The sequence below is a fragment of the Clarias gariepinus genome, chromosome 4 (genome assembly GCF_024256425.1).
Source record: "Clarias gariepinus isolate MV-2021 ecotype Netherlands chromosome 4, CGAR_prim_01v2, whole genome shotgun sequence".
NCBI lineage: Eukaryota > Metazoa > Chordata > Actinopteri > Siluriformes > Clariidae > Clarias > Clarias gariepinus.
Window position 1 is genome coordinate 10,367,528 of NC_071103.1, and position 18,019 is coordinate 10,385,546.

Genomic DNA, 18,019 nt, shown 5'->3' on the forward strand with positions numbered 1-18,019 from the left:
TAGCTGGGACAATCTGACTACGGGAACTTGCTTTCTCTAGCTTCTTCCTCGCTCAAAAGATCTGGCACCCTTTGATGGAGGACAAAGCAGCTGCATGCTGAATCCCAATAGACACATGCTAAAAAGAGTCTTACATCAAACACCTTCATATTATTTTATAGAACGCAGCCCATTTGGATGAATGAACCCATTTGGTTGAAAAAAAAAAAAAACTAAAAAAGCCTAACCATTATCTCATTACATATATGTGGCTTTTGTAAGGGTGTTGAATCACTGGGGATTCTTTTCGTTCTATTTTCCTTGACACCTGTGCATGTCAGTTATTGTGTACGAAGCATGGCCCTGCTGGCTTGTGATTGGTGCAGTGTTGCGTCAGGGGGCGGGGCGTTGGGGAAATCCTTAGCTGCGATTGGAGCAGAGCAGAGAAGGCCAGAAGAGAGCTGGAAGCTGTTGCAAACTTACTGCACGCTCGGAGAGACGAGGACCTGAGTGCTTTAAAAGACGTCAAAGCACTTGTGGTAAGATTTTATTGCTTGTTAAATATGTAAGAAATTATATGATGGTAACAGGCTTGGGTTGTTTAACCTACTTCTAGTTTTTGTTTGCATTAAGCAAACTTTCTCTTCATTTCCGGCATTGGTGTGTTGGCTTCGGGTTATACAGTTTGAATGCCAAACGAGCATGTTTCCGCTCTATAGTGCCCTACACAAGGCGGGGAAAGCTTAGAATTTATGCTCTACTTAGTGAGCTTATGCAGAGAACAGGAGGCTGTTTGGGATTCGGCCCACGATTGGGCGCTTTGTTGATGTAAACACATTCAACAGCTGTGAACAAATTAGTCTGAAAGTTTATTACGTATAATAGACACACTTTAAGTCAACCTAGATTTATTTATATTTTACTTTTAGTTTAAGGACGCCGTTTTAAACTTATATTAATTCCATATATGTACACATTAATGTAATGTATATAAGGTACTGTAGTTACTGCTGGGCTGATGATGGTTTTGTTCCATTCCCTGATGTAAGAGGCTTTGTGTAGATGGTTTGGGTTATAGCACTTAAGCAGAAATTCCTCCAGTTCCAGCAGACTTAAGGTTAAGACAAACTTTTACCATGTTTGGTCAGATTTTGGAGCTGGGACGAGATAGAAAATCATGGAAGATTATAGTGAATGAGCTTAAATAACTCGAGACTTGTCTAGCAGATTAATGATGAAAATGTTTTACATGACAATGTAAATATGTGCCATCTGATTATATGAATTCAATTGATGCAACGTTGTGCATACGAGTTCTTGACCTTGGGCCATTCTTCTGCCTAATAATACAGTAAAAATGATGCATCTAAGAAACTGTTGCATATTTTAGAGCAATATTGCACTGTGTTGTAGGCGTAATCTTAACTTTACAGAAATACATGAGATCTTTTTTTCTTCTTCTTCTTCTTCTTCACCAAATTTAGATAGAGGAGCCTGAGCTGAAGATTACTGTGAAGTGCAAACATTTTTAAGTCAACACTGCCTGACGTTGTCATTTGTTTTTCAAGAAGACATGCAGCTGAACTAACAGTGTATGGAAAAAAAAATCTCATAAGTTATAACTCCACTTCCTTTACCATGCAGTCATGCTCTTTTTATTAAGTGGCCGTGTATGATAAGCAATCAGCTCAATAGAGAGCAGGCTTTCATATAGCTTTATTTTTGGATCTTATCTAATTTCACTATATCCTGAGTTCCCATCAGAGCCCAGGGCTACATTTACCAACCTCTCAAGGGGGAGTTTCTATTAACAGACCCAAATTACTGCGACGAAGATTAAAAGGATCCTTAATGTAGTGTGAAGTGTGTCACAAAGTATCTGATTAGTTTTTTGGCCTGCTATTCAGTTAAATTTAATATCTTCTTTAACCATTTAAAAAGTAAAATATATTATGCTGAACCTCTGAATGTCAGGAATACAAGGATTATCTTGTATTCAAATGTAGAGATCAGTTATAGACTTGAGTGACCTAGTTGGAATAGACACCCATTTCTAGTTTTCTCACTCGTATTCAAGACTTGAGCAGTAACTTAAACTTTTTTGTTTTTCACCAGTGATCCCAAGAGTCTTCCGCTTCCGTCTTTAAAATGCACTCCTTCTTTTTATTTTCTTTTTTTTTGGGGGGGGACTGTCAGGGACCTCCTTAGTTACTCAGGTCTTTGCCAAAACATGTTCAAAAGAAGGCCCAATGTTGCTGACAGCAACGTGTGAGATAACTGCTAATGAAGATAGTCGTATAACTTTAAATCCTGTACTAGCCATTTTGCCATTCTGATTTCTTTCCATTATGTCATAGTTTCCTTTTCCTCCCTACTCGTTATCGTATTAGCATAAAAGCGCCTTGTCATTTAAGATTCCAATATGCGATAAAGCATGGAAATTAATCTGCCACTCTTTTACCTGCCCTGCCTGAAGAGATGTCGATTCCTTATGTTTGTTGCAGTTGCTGGACAAAGCCATCAGGGGGCGATGGCTGACAACAGCAGCTCCAATGGCAACAGTTGGACCATTCTTGCTCCAGAGGTAAAGGTGTGTGTATTCTGTATCTAAGGTAGGCCTGACGTGATCATTCTTTCTTTAAATGATCCGTCTTTTCCTCACTCATGTGCCTATTCCTCTCAGGATGGCATGACAGAACAAGTACATGACTTCTCTCACTGATGGTATACTGCATACTGTATAACATGTCATATCCTGTAAGAAAAATCTGTGATGGAACACACAAAATGTTTAGGTTTTTTTTTGTTTAAAATGAAGAAAGACAAATAAAAAAAGAATGGATTCAAAGAAAGTGTTCTTGCTTTGCTCAGTTAATACTGGCTTGATTCCTCTAGATACTGGCTTGGTCCTTCCACTTTTTCCCCAGCGATGATGTCCTTTGTTGTCTTGCTGCATGACCAAGTTCATGACCAAGTTTAGATTAAATGGATTTCTCTAAATTGGCAGACAAGATTGTTACTGAGTTCATACTCCTGCTCCCATCATTCTTACATTATCAATAAAGATAGGTAAGCTTGATCTGGAATCAGCCAGGCAAGCATAAGTAATGAGCTTATATGTTTGGGATCAAGCACAAATCCTTTCTTTCTTTAAACTTTGGTTTTTCCATCACTTTTGTAGAGGTTCATCTTGCTTCCAGGGCTTTTGTTGCTGATCTCTGTTTCTAATCGCATTCTAATGCAAACATTTACAGAACCTTCACTAGAAAGCATAGATGTAAACAAGCAGAAATCAGAAAAATCAGAAATCACAAGCAAATTGTACTTTCTAATAATTTTTGTTTTCTGAAATGATTTTTTTTTTCTAGTTTACATCTATGCTTTCTGTTATCCAAAACTCCTCCTAAACTATTTATAGGAACTTGACCAAGAAGTTTAGTAATGTGGCTACAAATAACACCATTGTAATAGACTACAGCTGAATGTGTGTACAGGAAAGGAAGTTTTGCTGTTACACTCTGATTATCACTGAGCTTATTCTCCTCTGTAATGAGTGGTGCTGGGTATGACTGCTATATCCTACGGTTCCTGTATAACTATTGACTGTAGTGTAGTGAACAACTGGCTGGTATAGTCAATATTTAAGACTGTAGATGTGCACAAGCTGTTAAATCGTTTCACCTGTCTGCGAAACATAGGCGACACCAATGTTTGTTGTCTCACATTGGCGTCATGTGTCATGGTTACACTTTTCCTCTATCCACAAACCCCTTCTAAACCATGAAGGGGAATTTGACCAAACCCTTTTTTTTCAGCTTTAAAATGCATATGCTGATAAACCCGACTACCAGTGTTCCCATATATTTAGTTTATATTTTTTTAATAATATTATAATAATATTCATTTTTTAATAGCTTGTTTGTTTCATTTTATGCCTATGGATGCACCAGTCCATTTTTTGAAGCTCTGTCCCTTTTATTTAGTTCTTGTGTGTGCAAGTGATTGTTGTATAAAAACATGTTAATATTGACAATCAAGTGCTGAGGAACTGGGTTCTGTAGTGGGGTTTAGGCAAATAGCTAATGGAACAAAAATGAATGTTTGAAATGCGTTCTTATATAGGAATCTGGAGTGGAGAGCATGGGTTCGCTGTCTGACGGTCAGGGAGAAGTGCATGCAGAACCAGCTCTCACAAAATCACCAGTGCTCTCAGACACACCAGCAGAGCAAACTCGCCCTCTTGATCCTCCACAGGTTGGTGCCGCTAATTTTTGCCATTTAAACGTGAATACTATGAATACTAGTGAATATGCTTGTGAGTTTGGATATTTAATGATTTTTGTTGAAAATACAGGAGTAATAGGATAAGGTAAGAAGGGTCATGAATGCATCACTTTTATTAACAATTGCAATTCTAATAAAGATATTTTAGGAATACCTTTAAGTGCAATAACTTTTGTTTGTTTGTTTGTTTTATTAAAAAGTAAAGATGTAGATTTGAGGGGTTTAACTTAAACCTTATTTTTTTGTCACGGTAAGGGTGCTGGAAAAGATTCCTTTTTAAAATTTTAAGTAAATTAAATAATGCAAAAAACAAGCATGAGAAAGAAATACAGAAAATACTTTTAGAAGATTAAAATATAGATTTGAAAAATATGTTTATTGAATTGAATAATTCCTTATTTACAAAAAATACAAATTGAAAAACTGAATAATGAATAAGCTGGTAGCAAATCAGTTTAAAATATTCATACCGCCAGTTATAAAATTATCCACCAATCACTCTAAACACCTTACCATTGATTATCAATTATATACCAATAAACTGGTGACAAAGTGGGCACCCAAGGTTTTCCCTTAAATGCCATGAAGACTAAAGGCCAGCCTGCTTGGTCTGATCCCACAGAAAGGCAAACGCAGCTCCAAATTACCAACAACAACAAAAAAGTCAGTGTTGGAAAGGCATCAGAAAACCCAGTGCATTACAGCTTGCTGTGCGTAGATCCAGCAGGGAAAGTGCCCTACGCTTGCAACTTGGCCTTCAAACCCCCCCAGATCCCAATCCAACTGAGCACTCATGGGATGTGCTGAACAAACAGGTTCAATCCACAAAGGCCCCACCACTGCCAAAGTCCTAGTTCCAGACACTACAGTACATCCCAAAGGTCTTGTGTGCCTTGGCAGCAGAAGCAGAGCCCAAACTTGGGTGGTGGTCATAATGCTAATGTTTTTAATATTATGGCTTATTGCTGTACAACTGCATGAAAAAAGTACTGCAACCTGCTGCATTGCATTAGTCACTGAAGTGTCAGAAGGTGCTTGTATATCACAGAGTGTGTCTGGTGTGGTTTACTGCTTGCCAGCATAGTGGCGAGACTCAAATTTTGTCTGAAGTGAAACAAAGCTGATGCCTTAAATAAAAAATGCCTCTCTTAAAAGGTTCCATAGGATTCTAGATTTTGACTTTTTACGTAATTGTTGGTAATGTATTATACAGAGAATTTTGAGGAAAAAAATTGACATTTTTAGTTTACAAAACATACCTTAACTTTCTTTTATTTATTTACATTTGCATACTTTGCATGGGTGTGATATTTTTGCATATTGTTTACCAGGTGACGCCACTAGAGGGCAGTGAAGATGCAGCTGTCACACACAGTACCAGTTTGAAAGAGGACACATCGTCCAGCATCCCTGTTCATGTTGAAAACCTGACCTCTTTGACCCCAGACCCTGAAGAGCAAGAAGCCTCTGGTACTGGGTTTGAAAACCAACCCCTAATTGATACAGAATCATTCTCTGACTCTTATACACACATTAGGCCATCATCTGTGTCCGCTTCTCTCCCGGGAGCATTAGAGGAAGAAGAAGAGGAGGAGGAGCTTTCACAGGGGGAAGACAAGAGTGAGCTGAGGAAGACTCTGGGAGAAGGTGAGAAGCAGGTCACACACCAAAAATGTCCCAGTTTTACAGATAAGTTAAATTCAAACAAAAGGAATGTAACATGATTACATTTTCTTCTTTAAGTTTTGGTCGTCGGACTTAACGAAGACTGACGGATATAGTCAGGTCTAGTATGGAGTTGCATGGTTCAGTGCTGCCAGACGGCCTGAATGCTGCCAGATGGCCTGTTCTGCAGTAGGGCTGCACTGAAATATGATAGAGCTGATAATCTGCTCTGTGCATCTTGCCTATGCTAAGCTGACCTTTTACTAAGTGATGATTATTAAACCCATTTTTAAACATTATTAATTTCAATATTTACATTTTCTTATCTAAGTCTAGACAAAATTGTCGTGTAATGTTTTAGCAAACCAAGTATGATTATTTAGCATATTTCTAGATATGAGGGGTGTTCGAGTCAAACCGGGACCTGTGATGACATGTCACATGAATGAAGGCATAAAAACGATTGGTTTTGACTTCAAGCACAGTACGGTGATCTCAGAATGTCAATAAAACATTTGAATGGTACAAATGTTTTAAGAAAACATTCAGCTCCTAATCCTTGAAAATCGACTGATAACTTGTCACCAACTTTCATAAGAGATCCATCGGTTCATGGGAACTGTACACACAATCATTCATGGACACCACTTGCACATTACAGAAAGACAGAGACGCTGTGCATGACACAGAGTGGATGTCGGTCAGTTGTATGGAACCTACACAAACACATTCATATACTCATTCACAGCTGATCTAAGCTATTCCAAACATGTTTTTGGGAGGTTGGAAGAAACATCAGAACTTGGACGTACATCATGAAAAAAATGTTTAGCTCTTGACAGTAACCTGAGCTCAGGATCAAACCTTGGACCTGTGATGTGGTCAGTTCCCACTGTGCACCATGTCATTCAGGTTAAACCATTGTTAATTAGAAAGTCGACTGACTGACAGTGAAAAATATTGCTTGAGTTAGATATATGATTACTAGGGATGGGGATCATCAGGGATCCTCCCATCATAATGTCTAGGTTTAATTTGATTTAGATAGCAGTTCTCTATCGTGAGGTCCCAATATAAAGTTACTTTTTAAATATATATTTAGTTAAAATGTATAAATTTAGCCTTTTGCGTCAGTGTGGCAACACATGAATCGTCCCTCAAAAGAATATACGTAAATTAACCCTCTTTTTTTTTTTTTTACTCCCTATTTCTAGTGATTACTGCTTTTATAAAATAACATTTTAAAAGTACATTTTAAATGTTTAGCCTGTCTGCCCTGACCCAATGGAAAATGGCACATATTAAAGGGTTTCATTGTTCCTAGCAACTCGAGAAACTAGGTGTCTGCTGGATGTGGAACAACTGCACAAGCACACTGATTCCCAGAGCCCTGAGGAATTCCAAAAATAGAAGCACAACTAGTGAAGGCCCACTCTCTGTGTAAGAGCATAGCCTCAATCCACAAGGCCCGTGGTGCAAAGCGAGACTCCCACAGCATTTCAGTGTGGATTTTAGTTCTGCTTGCTTAGATAATTGCATTAATGTTGCATTAATCACTTAGAATTAAAGGATTTGTAAACTCATTAAGCCATGCAGCTTTGTAATGATGCTTACTGAAATTTACTGATTACTGAAATTTCAGGGATATGTCACTGAAACACTAACACAACTTTGTAATAGGCTTTAAAATTATATTGGCATTTTTCTCCCTGACATTGCATTTTGACTGACACAGAAGCATTTGCAAGAAATCAGAACTCAGAATGCACCACTTTCCATTTGTTTAGTTTTTACTGTCTGTACTTAAACTAAAATTAGCATGACTTCTCATATTAGCCAAAATGTAAAAAGGAGGAGATAATTTACCCAATTTATGGAAAGCTTATGATTATTTATTAGGACGCTTTTATAACATCTAAACCAACTGGCCACTTTAATATGAGGGTGAGTCAAAAATTATCTGCCCTTTAATGATCTTAGTTTTCTGTCCATTTTTTTAACAAGCTTTCGTATTCCTTTATAATTTTTTTTTAGGGTGCAAGCCACAACTGTACTGTACTGCTATCTTGACTTTTTCGTTAAAAGTGAATCTTTGTCTTCGTATGGCTGCTTTCTGGGTACCAAACTGAGGAACATCCCATGGAACAAGATCAGGACCATAGGGAGGACGCTTTAACACTTCAAATGGAAGTTTTTGTGTGCTCGTACATTGTCAACACCCTTGGATAGCAATCCTCTACATTTAATCCAAAGTTTGGGCTTCAGCTCCTCATTAAGCATCTTTCTTGTTATGAGCACTGTTGAACCATTTTCCTGATAATGTTCCAATACTGGCCGTTGAGAACCCCAGAAAACTTTAAGCACCAATTTTCCAGCTAATGTTGATTTTTTTTCATGGTCTGCGATTGAGGACGTTTCTGTTCCATACTCTGCTGTTTACTCTCAGCTTTGCAATGGTTAATTTATGTCTGGTCACCATTTATGATGACTTATACCTTCTTTAGAGTATTGGTCATCATAAATTGTGACTAATTTATGATTTAGTTCGCTTCTGTCTTTGCTTTTCCGTGAGTTGTTTTGGCACCAGGTACACCCTCAGACCACATAAAACAACTAATCACTGCATGCTGCTCTTCTTTCGTGCAAATCATTGTGGGGCATCCATTTTTGCTCACACTTGGACTGCAGTGACTGGGGAGATAGAAGCCTTAAACTGAAAGCGCGCATAAGACCAACAGAAATTTTTATATAATTCTAGTGCGGATAATTTTTGACTCACCCTTTTACATATACTTATTCATACAATGATATAATCAGCCAATCAAATGGTAGCACCAATGCATAAACAGCGGCTGAAAAATGAAAAGCTTCAGTTTTTATGTATAGTACTGTGTAAAACTGTAAGTGTGCAGAAATAAAAAAAAAAAATAGGATGCTTTCAAAAACATCTACTGTATATTTGTTTTTAAAAATGTACAAAATGCAAAACAAGTGAACAGAAGGGGGGGAGGGACAAATTAAAATCGAATCAGTATTTGAATTGAATAAGGGTATACTAACTTTTACACATGACTATATATGACAAGTGCCAGTTGTGTGGCAGACTATGGTTGTTTAAGTCACCACTCTTTGCAACTGTGGTAAGCAGAAAAGCATCTCTGAACACCTTGAAACTTGAATTGGATGGGCCACAACAGCCAAAGACAACTTCCTATCATCCTGTTAGCTTAGATCACTCTGGCTGTCCTGCTCATGAAACCGTCATTGGATTTCTCTGCTGCCACTTGATTGGCCGATTAGACAAGTACATTAACGGGCAGGGTTACAGCAGGATGTGGTTGTAAGTGTATGTACTGTAAAGTACTTGCAGCTTAAAGTGTTTCTCTTTCCATGCAGAGTTTCAGCCAGAAGAGAGGGCGAATGAGGGCGATGGAGTAAGGAGGAGGAATGTATCTGTCCTGACACCTTTGTACCATCGAGATGAAGAGGAGGAGGAAGAGGTTGAGGAAGAGCAGTTTAGACATCCTCGGAGAGAAGGAGAGGGAGACATCGGGTTCACTTTGAACAAGTGCATTTTTGGAGCGCTCGTTCTTCTAGGCTTGGGCACCATATTCTTCTCTGGTAAATATTTACCATATAATGCATATTCTAATCTATAGAACAGAAATATTTCATAGTGAAGTTAATGGGTTTCCTGAGACAGGGCTGTATTATTCTGCAGGTGTTCTCATTGATCTGGATGATGGTACGTAGTGTGTGTGTTTGTTTGATGGTTAATGATTGCATTGATTGGGAAAGTTGCTTTAACTGGGTGTTGCTTTAGATTTAAGTGTATATGATCAAAATGTAAGAAATGGAACAGTTCAGGTAATTAAGCCCTGTAAAATATGAATATATGCAGGAGGTATTGTAATGAAGGTGACTTTAGGTGGTAATGATGCTGGAACGCTGTCTGCAACATTGGTTGCGCTCTGGTGATCATGAAGGCCATAGCGTATGATTTACCGTTTCATCCTGGTTAAATAATTCAGTAAGCCCTCATGCCCTGTCTGTGGGGACCTGATGGGAATATTGTAATTCCGGAGGAAACCACCCTTCCACTGACAATCTCAATCAATTTAAGAAGTGCAGCTGTTCTGTTTTTCCTTACATATTTCACTAATGCATGAGAATCACAGTTGTTGCATGTGTGCATTTCAAACCTATTTTCTGGTGTCTTTTGCTGCAGCAATTAATCCTTTTTCAAAATGATCATCTCTGGGCCTGCTCAGCATTTCTTTGAATGCCTTAATGCATGGCATTATTTTGACTGCTGTATTTTCTGTATCACATTTGATTCTAGAGGTGTTGTGTTGTCATTTATTTTGGATTAATGCACATTGATCAGCCATAACATCAACACTACCGCAAGGAGAACTGAATAACATTGATCGCCAACTATATACCAGCAAACCGGTGACAGGATCATAGGTTGGCAAGACTTATCCATGTCCACAGGGACCAAAGGTCAGCCTATAGAAAATCTAACACCAAAAAACACCAAACGCCAGACACCAGAGCATACCTCTAGAGGCCCTGAGGAGAAAAGCCACCTTGGTGGTACAAGGGGAACTCGAAACCTAGCTTGTTTTAATGTTAATGGTTGTGTTGTGACTGATCTGTGTAAAATAACAGTGAAACTTGCCATGTAATTAGCATATACTTAGCAGAACAGCATGAGCAAAAATATTGCTTCCAAGCAGTTAACTGACAAGGTGAGAAAAATCTCTCTTGTATCTCCATGTACTGGGCATTTTATTGGATATACAACCATATACTGTAGTTACATTTGTTTGTTGTTGTTATACAATTGAAAATTATATCTGGTGCAACTCGTTTTTTTAGTTTTCCTTTTTTCCATTAACCAGTGGAAAGAGACTATTATTCGTCATTGTTTGGCTATTGGTAAAATGGTTATTTAGCTGGTACACAACAGACACAATTTCCTTCTGTAATAAAAACAGTCTGGTAACTAAAACACCCTGCCAGCCTCAGTCTTATGGTACGAACTACTGTACAACATTGATAAAGGGATAGATGATAACTAGCAAAAGAGGCTAAAGGTTGTGCAGAATATTAACTACAGTCAGTAATGGGATAGAGTACCTACAGTATATGGAACTCTACAGTTCCTGATAAAAGCACTCATCCGTGTAATTACAAGGTAGGTATGTGTAATTATCCATCAATCACTGTCTATAGAAAATGCGAATTAAATTCAAAGTAAAAAAAGTATGATTATTTTTTTTAACATTGCTTACATACAGCATCTGCCAAAATTGCATGACCTAAGTGAATGTAAAAATTATTTGTGATAATTTACTTGTTTGAAGTAATCGGTGAAGTACAGAGGACTGACATGCATAATGATTTTATTGATTTTTAACTTTTGCATGTGTACTTGTTGTGTGCATGTTTCCTCACACTGTAAGGCTGTGTGTATGCGTATACAGTATAATTAGTTAATATTACATTTACATTTGTTTGATGTTTTTCTTTATAATGTACCCTGCCTGGCCAAAAAAAAATCAACATTTTAAAAGCGTCAAATTGTTAGGCTGCATGAAGCAAAGAAAACAACTAAGGAGGTTTAAAATAGCTGGAACTGGATTAAGAGCACATTATCAAACCCTGGAAGGATAGTGCTGGTCTGGGGTTGCTTTAGTTGGTCTGGTCTGGGCCCAGCAACGTTATGTGGTAATAAAATGACCTGAATGTACTGAATGACCAGGTTATCATATCATATGAGGCAAGCTGAAAACCTGGTCATTCAGTACGTTCAGGTCATCATTTCATGGAGTTTTTCTTCCCTGATGGCACAGACTTATTCCGGGACTCAAATTGTGAAGCTGGGAGCATGAAGAGTCATTTTCACACATGAACTGACCACCACATTGTGTGATGTAATCAAGGCTAAAGGTGATTAAAAGAAATCTGTGTGTTTGACTTTTTTGGCCAGGCAGAGTAGCTCAATTTACAGTGGTCTTAAAATAATTTACTTAAATGTTGCTCTCAACTTCTTAGAGGGAGATGCTGATTCCAAGGACCTGAAATATTCAGAAGCAAATAAGGTAAGTTCTTGTTGTGTTTTTGATTGAGCTGCAGATTCTGATTATGCTTTTATGGGCAAACCTTTTTAATGCTAAAATGCATTTTGTACAAAAGACGGCACTGTTTTGTGTTTTAAAGTTGTGTGTAAAAAATGTCGAGTAGGACATTTCTAGACTGGAGACATTTAGTTGAGCTGTAAGTTATAAGCTGTTTGACATATATCGGATACATATGGCATTAAAGTTGGGCCCTAGTATTTGGAAAGTGACAATTTATTTATTTACTTATTTTTACCTCTGGTCATTACTGCAGTGAATTTAATATGCAGCAATCAAGATGTGATTAGCTTTCGGTGCATTAAACATTAAGAATATGTCCATACTGTATATGAAGTTTCTCCATTTGTACAGGCTTAAAACTAAATTGGACAAACTAACCCAGTGAATATAGTGACTCTCTCTAATAAATAGAAATAATTTGCAGTTAATTGCTGGAACCCATAGGCGTCTCCAAGTGCTGAGTTTCCTCTCTTGAGATGCATTGCAGACCTTTGGGAGCTCATTCCTTCGTGGGAGTTTTGAGACTCGTTCCTCATATCTTTGCTTGTTCAAACTCACCCATGCACACAATTAGTATTTTTGCTCTATTTGCCCTGTGCTTCAAGGATTAGTCAGATAACACTAAATATCTGTTAGGTTGCCAGATAATGTTGAATCCATGAATTAATTCATGAATCCACAATTGTAAATAAGTAAATAAATAAATATTATCACCTATTATTGTCTTATATTGCGCTTTAATTTAACAACTGTACACTAAATATTTGATTATTTAACATATTGAATGTTGTTTTAATTAAAAAACTTTCATTTAAATTGAGCTTTAACCTTGGACAAATGTTCCTTGCTTTAAGTGTTGTATAAAGTATGTTTTATAAGCAATAAATGAAAAGCAAAATTATATTTGTCTCCCTTTTTTCAACTAAAAAAAAGCTTAAAGTTTTGTGTTAAAGACACATGTTGCATGCATGATGGTTCCAAGGTCGGTAAATAATCATGATTAAACAAACGCTACAGTATTGCCTAAAATAATCATGATTATGATTTTTGCCCTAATAAAGCAGGACTATTCACAAGGAGACCTACCCGGAGGTGTCCAGCCACCAGAAATACTGGACGAAATGGCCAAGGAGAACCAGCAAATTGCAAGCTTACAGGCACAGATTCAGGTAGCTTCTTGTACTTGTATCAGTGTTGAGTGTCTTCTAAGTTTTGCATTATTTTAGCAATTTTGTCTTTTTAAACAGGAATTGGAATTAAAGGCTGCACAACTTCAAGTAGAGGAAGGCAGCAAGGAAAGACTGAAGAGGGAGGAGCTGGAAGCTGAAAACCAAAGGATGAGAGGAGAGTTAGATAAACTGCCTGCAATTCAGAAAGAGTACGAGCAAGAGAGTGAAATAGTAAAAAAAGAGAGTGAAAGAGTCAATAAGGAGCTCGAAGCACTTCCGGCTATGCAGAAAGAGTTGGAGCATTTGAAAGATAAAGTTGCAGAGCTCACTCAGAGTACAGGTACAGAACCCAACAACCCAAGAACATCTGCAGATTAATAAAGTCTAAATGTCACTATCATTTGTTTACTTTATTCACTGATCAGCATTCATTCTGTCTTCTAGGAAATGTGCAAGCTGTGGAGCCCTCTGCTGGACATGAGGAAGTACCGAGTAGTCAGATCAGGCAAGAGAGGAAGGATAAAAAAGCTTGGGAGAAAGAGAAGAAAGAGAGAGACCCAGAGTCAGAAAAGAAGGAATGGAAGAAGGATAAAAATGTAAAGGTGAATGAGCAAGATGGCAAAGGAAAAAGCAAAAAGGATCATAAAGAGTGGAAGAAAGAAGAAGACGAGCAAGGGAGGCGCAAGGGAGAAGGAAAGAACAAGGAAAAAGACCATAAGCAAGAAGATGCCCAAAGATGGAAGCTTAATGGTGAAAAAAGTAAGTCCAAGGAAAGGAGTGGGAAAAAGGACTGGAAGGAAGATAAAAAGTGGGAAAAGGAGAAGCATGGAGAATTTGTTGACAGAAAATGGGAGAAAAGAGATAATGGAAAGGAAGATAAGGAATGGAAGCAAAAGGACTGGAAAGAAGAGAAAAGAAATAAAGGAAAAGAAGACAAGGAATGGAAGCAAAAGGACTGGAAGGAAGAGAAAAGAGATAAAGGAAAAGAAGACAAGGAATGGAAGAAAGAGAAAAGAGATAATGAAAAGGGAGACAAGGAATGGAAGCAAAAGGACTGGAAGGAAGAGAAAAGAGATAAAGGAAAGGAAGACAAGGAAGGGAAGCAAAAGGACTGGAAGGAAGAAAAAAGAGTTAAAGGACAAAAAGACAAGGAATGGAAGCAAAAGGATGAGAAGGAAGAGAAAAGAGATGAAGAAAAAGACAAGAAATGGAAGCAAAAGGATGGGAAGGAAGAGAAAGAATGGAAAAGGCGTAAGCATGCCAACCAGCATGAGAAAGAATGGAAAGAGAAAAGTGATCAAAAAAAGGACTGGGAAGAGAAAAAGGAATGGGATGATGAAAAAGAGAGAAGAGCATCAGATGATGAAAAGTACAGTAATAAAAGGCAAAAGGAGAAATCAAGGAAAGGCAAGAAAGATCATGATGAAGAAAACGGTGAAAGAAAAGACAAGGAGGAAAAGCATCATGGTGAAAAAGAGAAAGACAAACCTAAACGTGGAAAGAGAGCAGCAGGATGGACAGAGGAAAAAAAATACAAAGACAAGAACAATAAAAAAGAGGAGAAGATGGGTAAAAAAGGCAAACATGAAGCATCGCACCATTCCTACAGTGACCAGAAGCACAGCAAAGATCACGTGCACGTAAACTACTGGGCTAAACAGAGGGAGAAAATCCGTCACTATTACGGCTCAACTGAAGACTGCGCTGATGTCACATCCTGTGCACATGCAGAGGGGCTTGCTCCTGTTTCCCAACAGGATTTTGAGGCGTTCATGTCTGGCTATTTGTCAAAGCTTCAAGGACATGAGGACCAAACTGAAAGAAAAGAGGAACTGAGCAAGCTCATCAGCGAGTTCTTCACTGATGGAGTCTACGTCCATGAGCAGATACCATTCAGCGAGTTCGTGGAGGATGTGGAAAACATTTTGGAAGACATGGCGAATGGAGATGACGACGACGATGATGATGATGACGATGATGATGACGACGACGACGATGATGATGATGATGAAGTTGAGAAAGAGATGGAGTTATTTGCGAAAGAGGCCATGGAGAAATTCAGGCTTCAAGAAAAAGGGGGAAGTAAAGAGAAAAGAGGGAAAGTGACAAGAAAAGGGTAGAGGGTTAAAGGGGTAGCATTTATACAGAGGATTTTGATTAAAGTGTGTCGTGTGTAGTTCTTGCTCTGAATTGTTCGTATAGTGAGGGTTCCACATTTACAGTACATGATCCTGTTCACCTGGTTCAAAACAAGGAGATCTAAGCACTGCTACTGTGTAACAGTTTCCTGGCTATAAATGTGAGCAGAGTGTGTGTTTTGGTGATATTTAGGCTTCTATGGCATGATGCCTGCTATGCAGCTTCTAACAAATAACGTTGGGTTTAAACTGTTTGTGTGTGTGTGTGTATGTGTGTGTGTAAAATGAGGTACTTCCTGTTATGACTGAGTGGTCTAATAGTTTGAGTGCTTTTTTTTTAGGTTCTGGTGTATCATTGCCTATAAACAGATGTCTGTCAACCACATAGAGCAAAGCTATCTTAGCTTTGTCCTCTCATTTCTTCATACACTGTCTGGCCAAAATTTAAACGTCCCCACTTCAGAAAGGTCAACTTATTAGCCTGCATCAAGTACTGAAAACAATTAACGTGTTTTGAAATGACTGGAATTGGGTTATGAACTGCCAAAACATTGGTAAACTTATTAGAACTTTCAACTTCCTGAAAGAAATGTGGTCTGAAAAATATCATATTGAAGATGCACGGTAAAAAAAAAAAAACTGATGAGAAATCACAGATACGTGTAATAGTATAATTAGAGCATTTGCGAATGCACAATGTGACACAAACCCATAGGATTGGAATAAAACAGCTGTGACCATAAGAAAACCACTTGTTGGTAATTGGAAAAAAGGAAAAAACATTTACATTTGCTATGGAACATAAAGATTGAACTTTAATGACCCTATTCTAGATTGACAGGTGCGTCAGGGTACCGCATAAAGTGATGCTTCATCATGCATAGTCTCTGGATGTGACAATAAGATGAGGCATGTTCCAGGATGCAGATTGAGAAAAAGTCGCTCTGGGAGCATGATAAATCATTTTCACACAAGAACTGGCGACCACATTGTGTGCTGTAATCAAAGCAGCAATGGAGGGGCGGGCAGGCAGTGTATAATATGCACTGTATGGCAAACTGTTTATGGACACTTATTACATCCAGATGTGCTTGTTGAACATCCCGGTCCACATTTAGCTGTAAACAACCTCAACTCGCACTTCACAAGACTTCGCAATTGACTTTGGATTTGTGCCACAGCCTCAAGCCTGCATTCGTAAGAGCTTTAATAAGGTCACGATGTCGGTTGAGGAGGCCTGGGGTACAGTTGGTGTTCCAGTTCATTAAAACCATGTGTCATGCTCAATGTTATTTATTTCTAGAAAATGCCCGGCCTGTGTCTAACCGTTCCACACCCACACTTGCACCACTACCCAGAATAAGTCATTTAACACTGCCAAAGACTTCTATGGTGTATCTGTCCAGTAGGCCTGGAGTGCAGCCTGCATTCCAATTCAACTAGATGTGTTTACTGGTGCTGAGGTTGCCGCTTTGTGCAAACCACTCCAGTTTTTTTTATGCCAACCTCGGCAAACCATGCCTACATCGACCTTGCTTTTTGCAAAAGTGCACCGTCATGCTGAAACATGTTTGCACCTTGAAGTTTTAGTAAAGGGGAATTGTAATGCTACAGCATACGAAGACATCCTGTACAATTTGAGGAAACATTTTAGGAACCACATCTGGGTGCTGGATGGTCAGGTGTTGTTCATATATTTTTGGCCATATAGTGTGTAGTCATCCATAGACAGACAGGGTTTTAGTGTGTAAAAGTATTTGTGTACAACATTATGAGAAATCATATTTTTTGGAAACTATTATTGGCTGCGTGTAGTTCATGTGTAGCAGTGCTGAGGTTTCTTTAACTTTCGCAATAATTTCCGTTATGATCCACATTTCCGAGTTTTGATTTGTTTTGTTAATTATTTATGAATGTGCTTTATTAAGCTACAGTATGTGTTGTTTAAAGTTTGAGAAACTTAAAAAAGAAATTAGTACTTCTAAACCCAAACTGGTTCATATTTTAAAGGGTAGACTTGCACTGTCGGTAGGGCTTTTTTTTACTCATATTTTTGTCTATTGCACTGTATATTAAGGACTGTTTGCAAAAAATATCACATGGTACAAGATATTTTAATATTTGTCCATATTTATGACACAAAAAGTCTATCTTGCACTGATTATTTGTAATAGAGAGGGATACAGAACTGTGTGAAGGTTTTAAAGTGAAATGTCTTACAATGATCATAACTAATAAGTGTTTAAATCTGTATAAAGCTGGCACAGATCTAAAAGAGAAATATAATTTTTAGAGAATATAGTTAACCTGTTCATGGTACTGTTTAGATCCTTGCATTGTGCAATAAGTTAATAAGTATGATAAGTATTATGGATAATGCTGAAATGTCTGTGCTTTGGAATAGAATCAGGGAATAGAATAAGCCATCTTTATTGTATTTGTACTTATCTTTTCATGTAATCGGTTAAACAAAGAGCACATTTTAAAATAGCACTGTGCAGTTTTCAGTTCTGCTTACTCTGTACTTTCACGGGATGCAAACTTCTACAAAATGTTACACCTTGAACATTTCATTTTTCACATTTCACTAATAAAGCCAGATTTACCCAAACTGCTCTCTGTAACTACTCAAGAG

At 37.9% G+C, this 18,019-nt stretch overlaps 1 protein-coding gene across 7 annotated transcripts; it reads left to right on the forward strand.

The window, feature by feature from the left end:
- The first annotated feature begins 437 nt into the window (after nucleotides 1-437).
- Nucleotides 438-17,995, forward strand: pbxip1b (pre-B-cell leukemia homeobox interacting protein 1b). 7 transcript variants are annotated; one of them, XM_053493874.1, is made up of 11 exons: nucleotides 441-518; nucleotides 1,464-1,571; nucleotides 2,484-2,569; nucleotides 4,102-4,233; nucleotides 5,595-5,910; nucleotides 9,325-9,549; nucleotides 9,650-9,673; nucleotides 11,992-12,038; nucleotides 13,139-13,246; nucleotides 13,325-13,586; nucleotides 13,691-17,995. In XM_053493874.1, the coding sequence occupies exons 3-11, from the start codon at nucleotides 2,510-2,512 to the stop codon at nucleotides 15,364-15,366; spliced, it is 2,850 nt and encodes a 949-aa protein (XP_053349849.1). In that variant the 5' UTR covers nucleotides 441-518; nucleotides 1,464-1,571; nucleotides 2,484-2,509; the 3' UTR covers nucleotides 15,367-17,995. The 7 variants fall into 7 exon arrangements, with proteins under 7 accessions (XP_053349848.1, XP_053349850.1, XP_053349853.1 ...); XM_053493876.1 differs by having other exon boundaries at nucleotides 2,484-2,563; XM_053493873.1 differs by lacking the exon at nucleotides 1,464-1,571 and having other exon boundaries at nucleotides 438-518.
- Nucleotides 17,996-18,019: the final 24 nt, after the last annotated feature.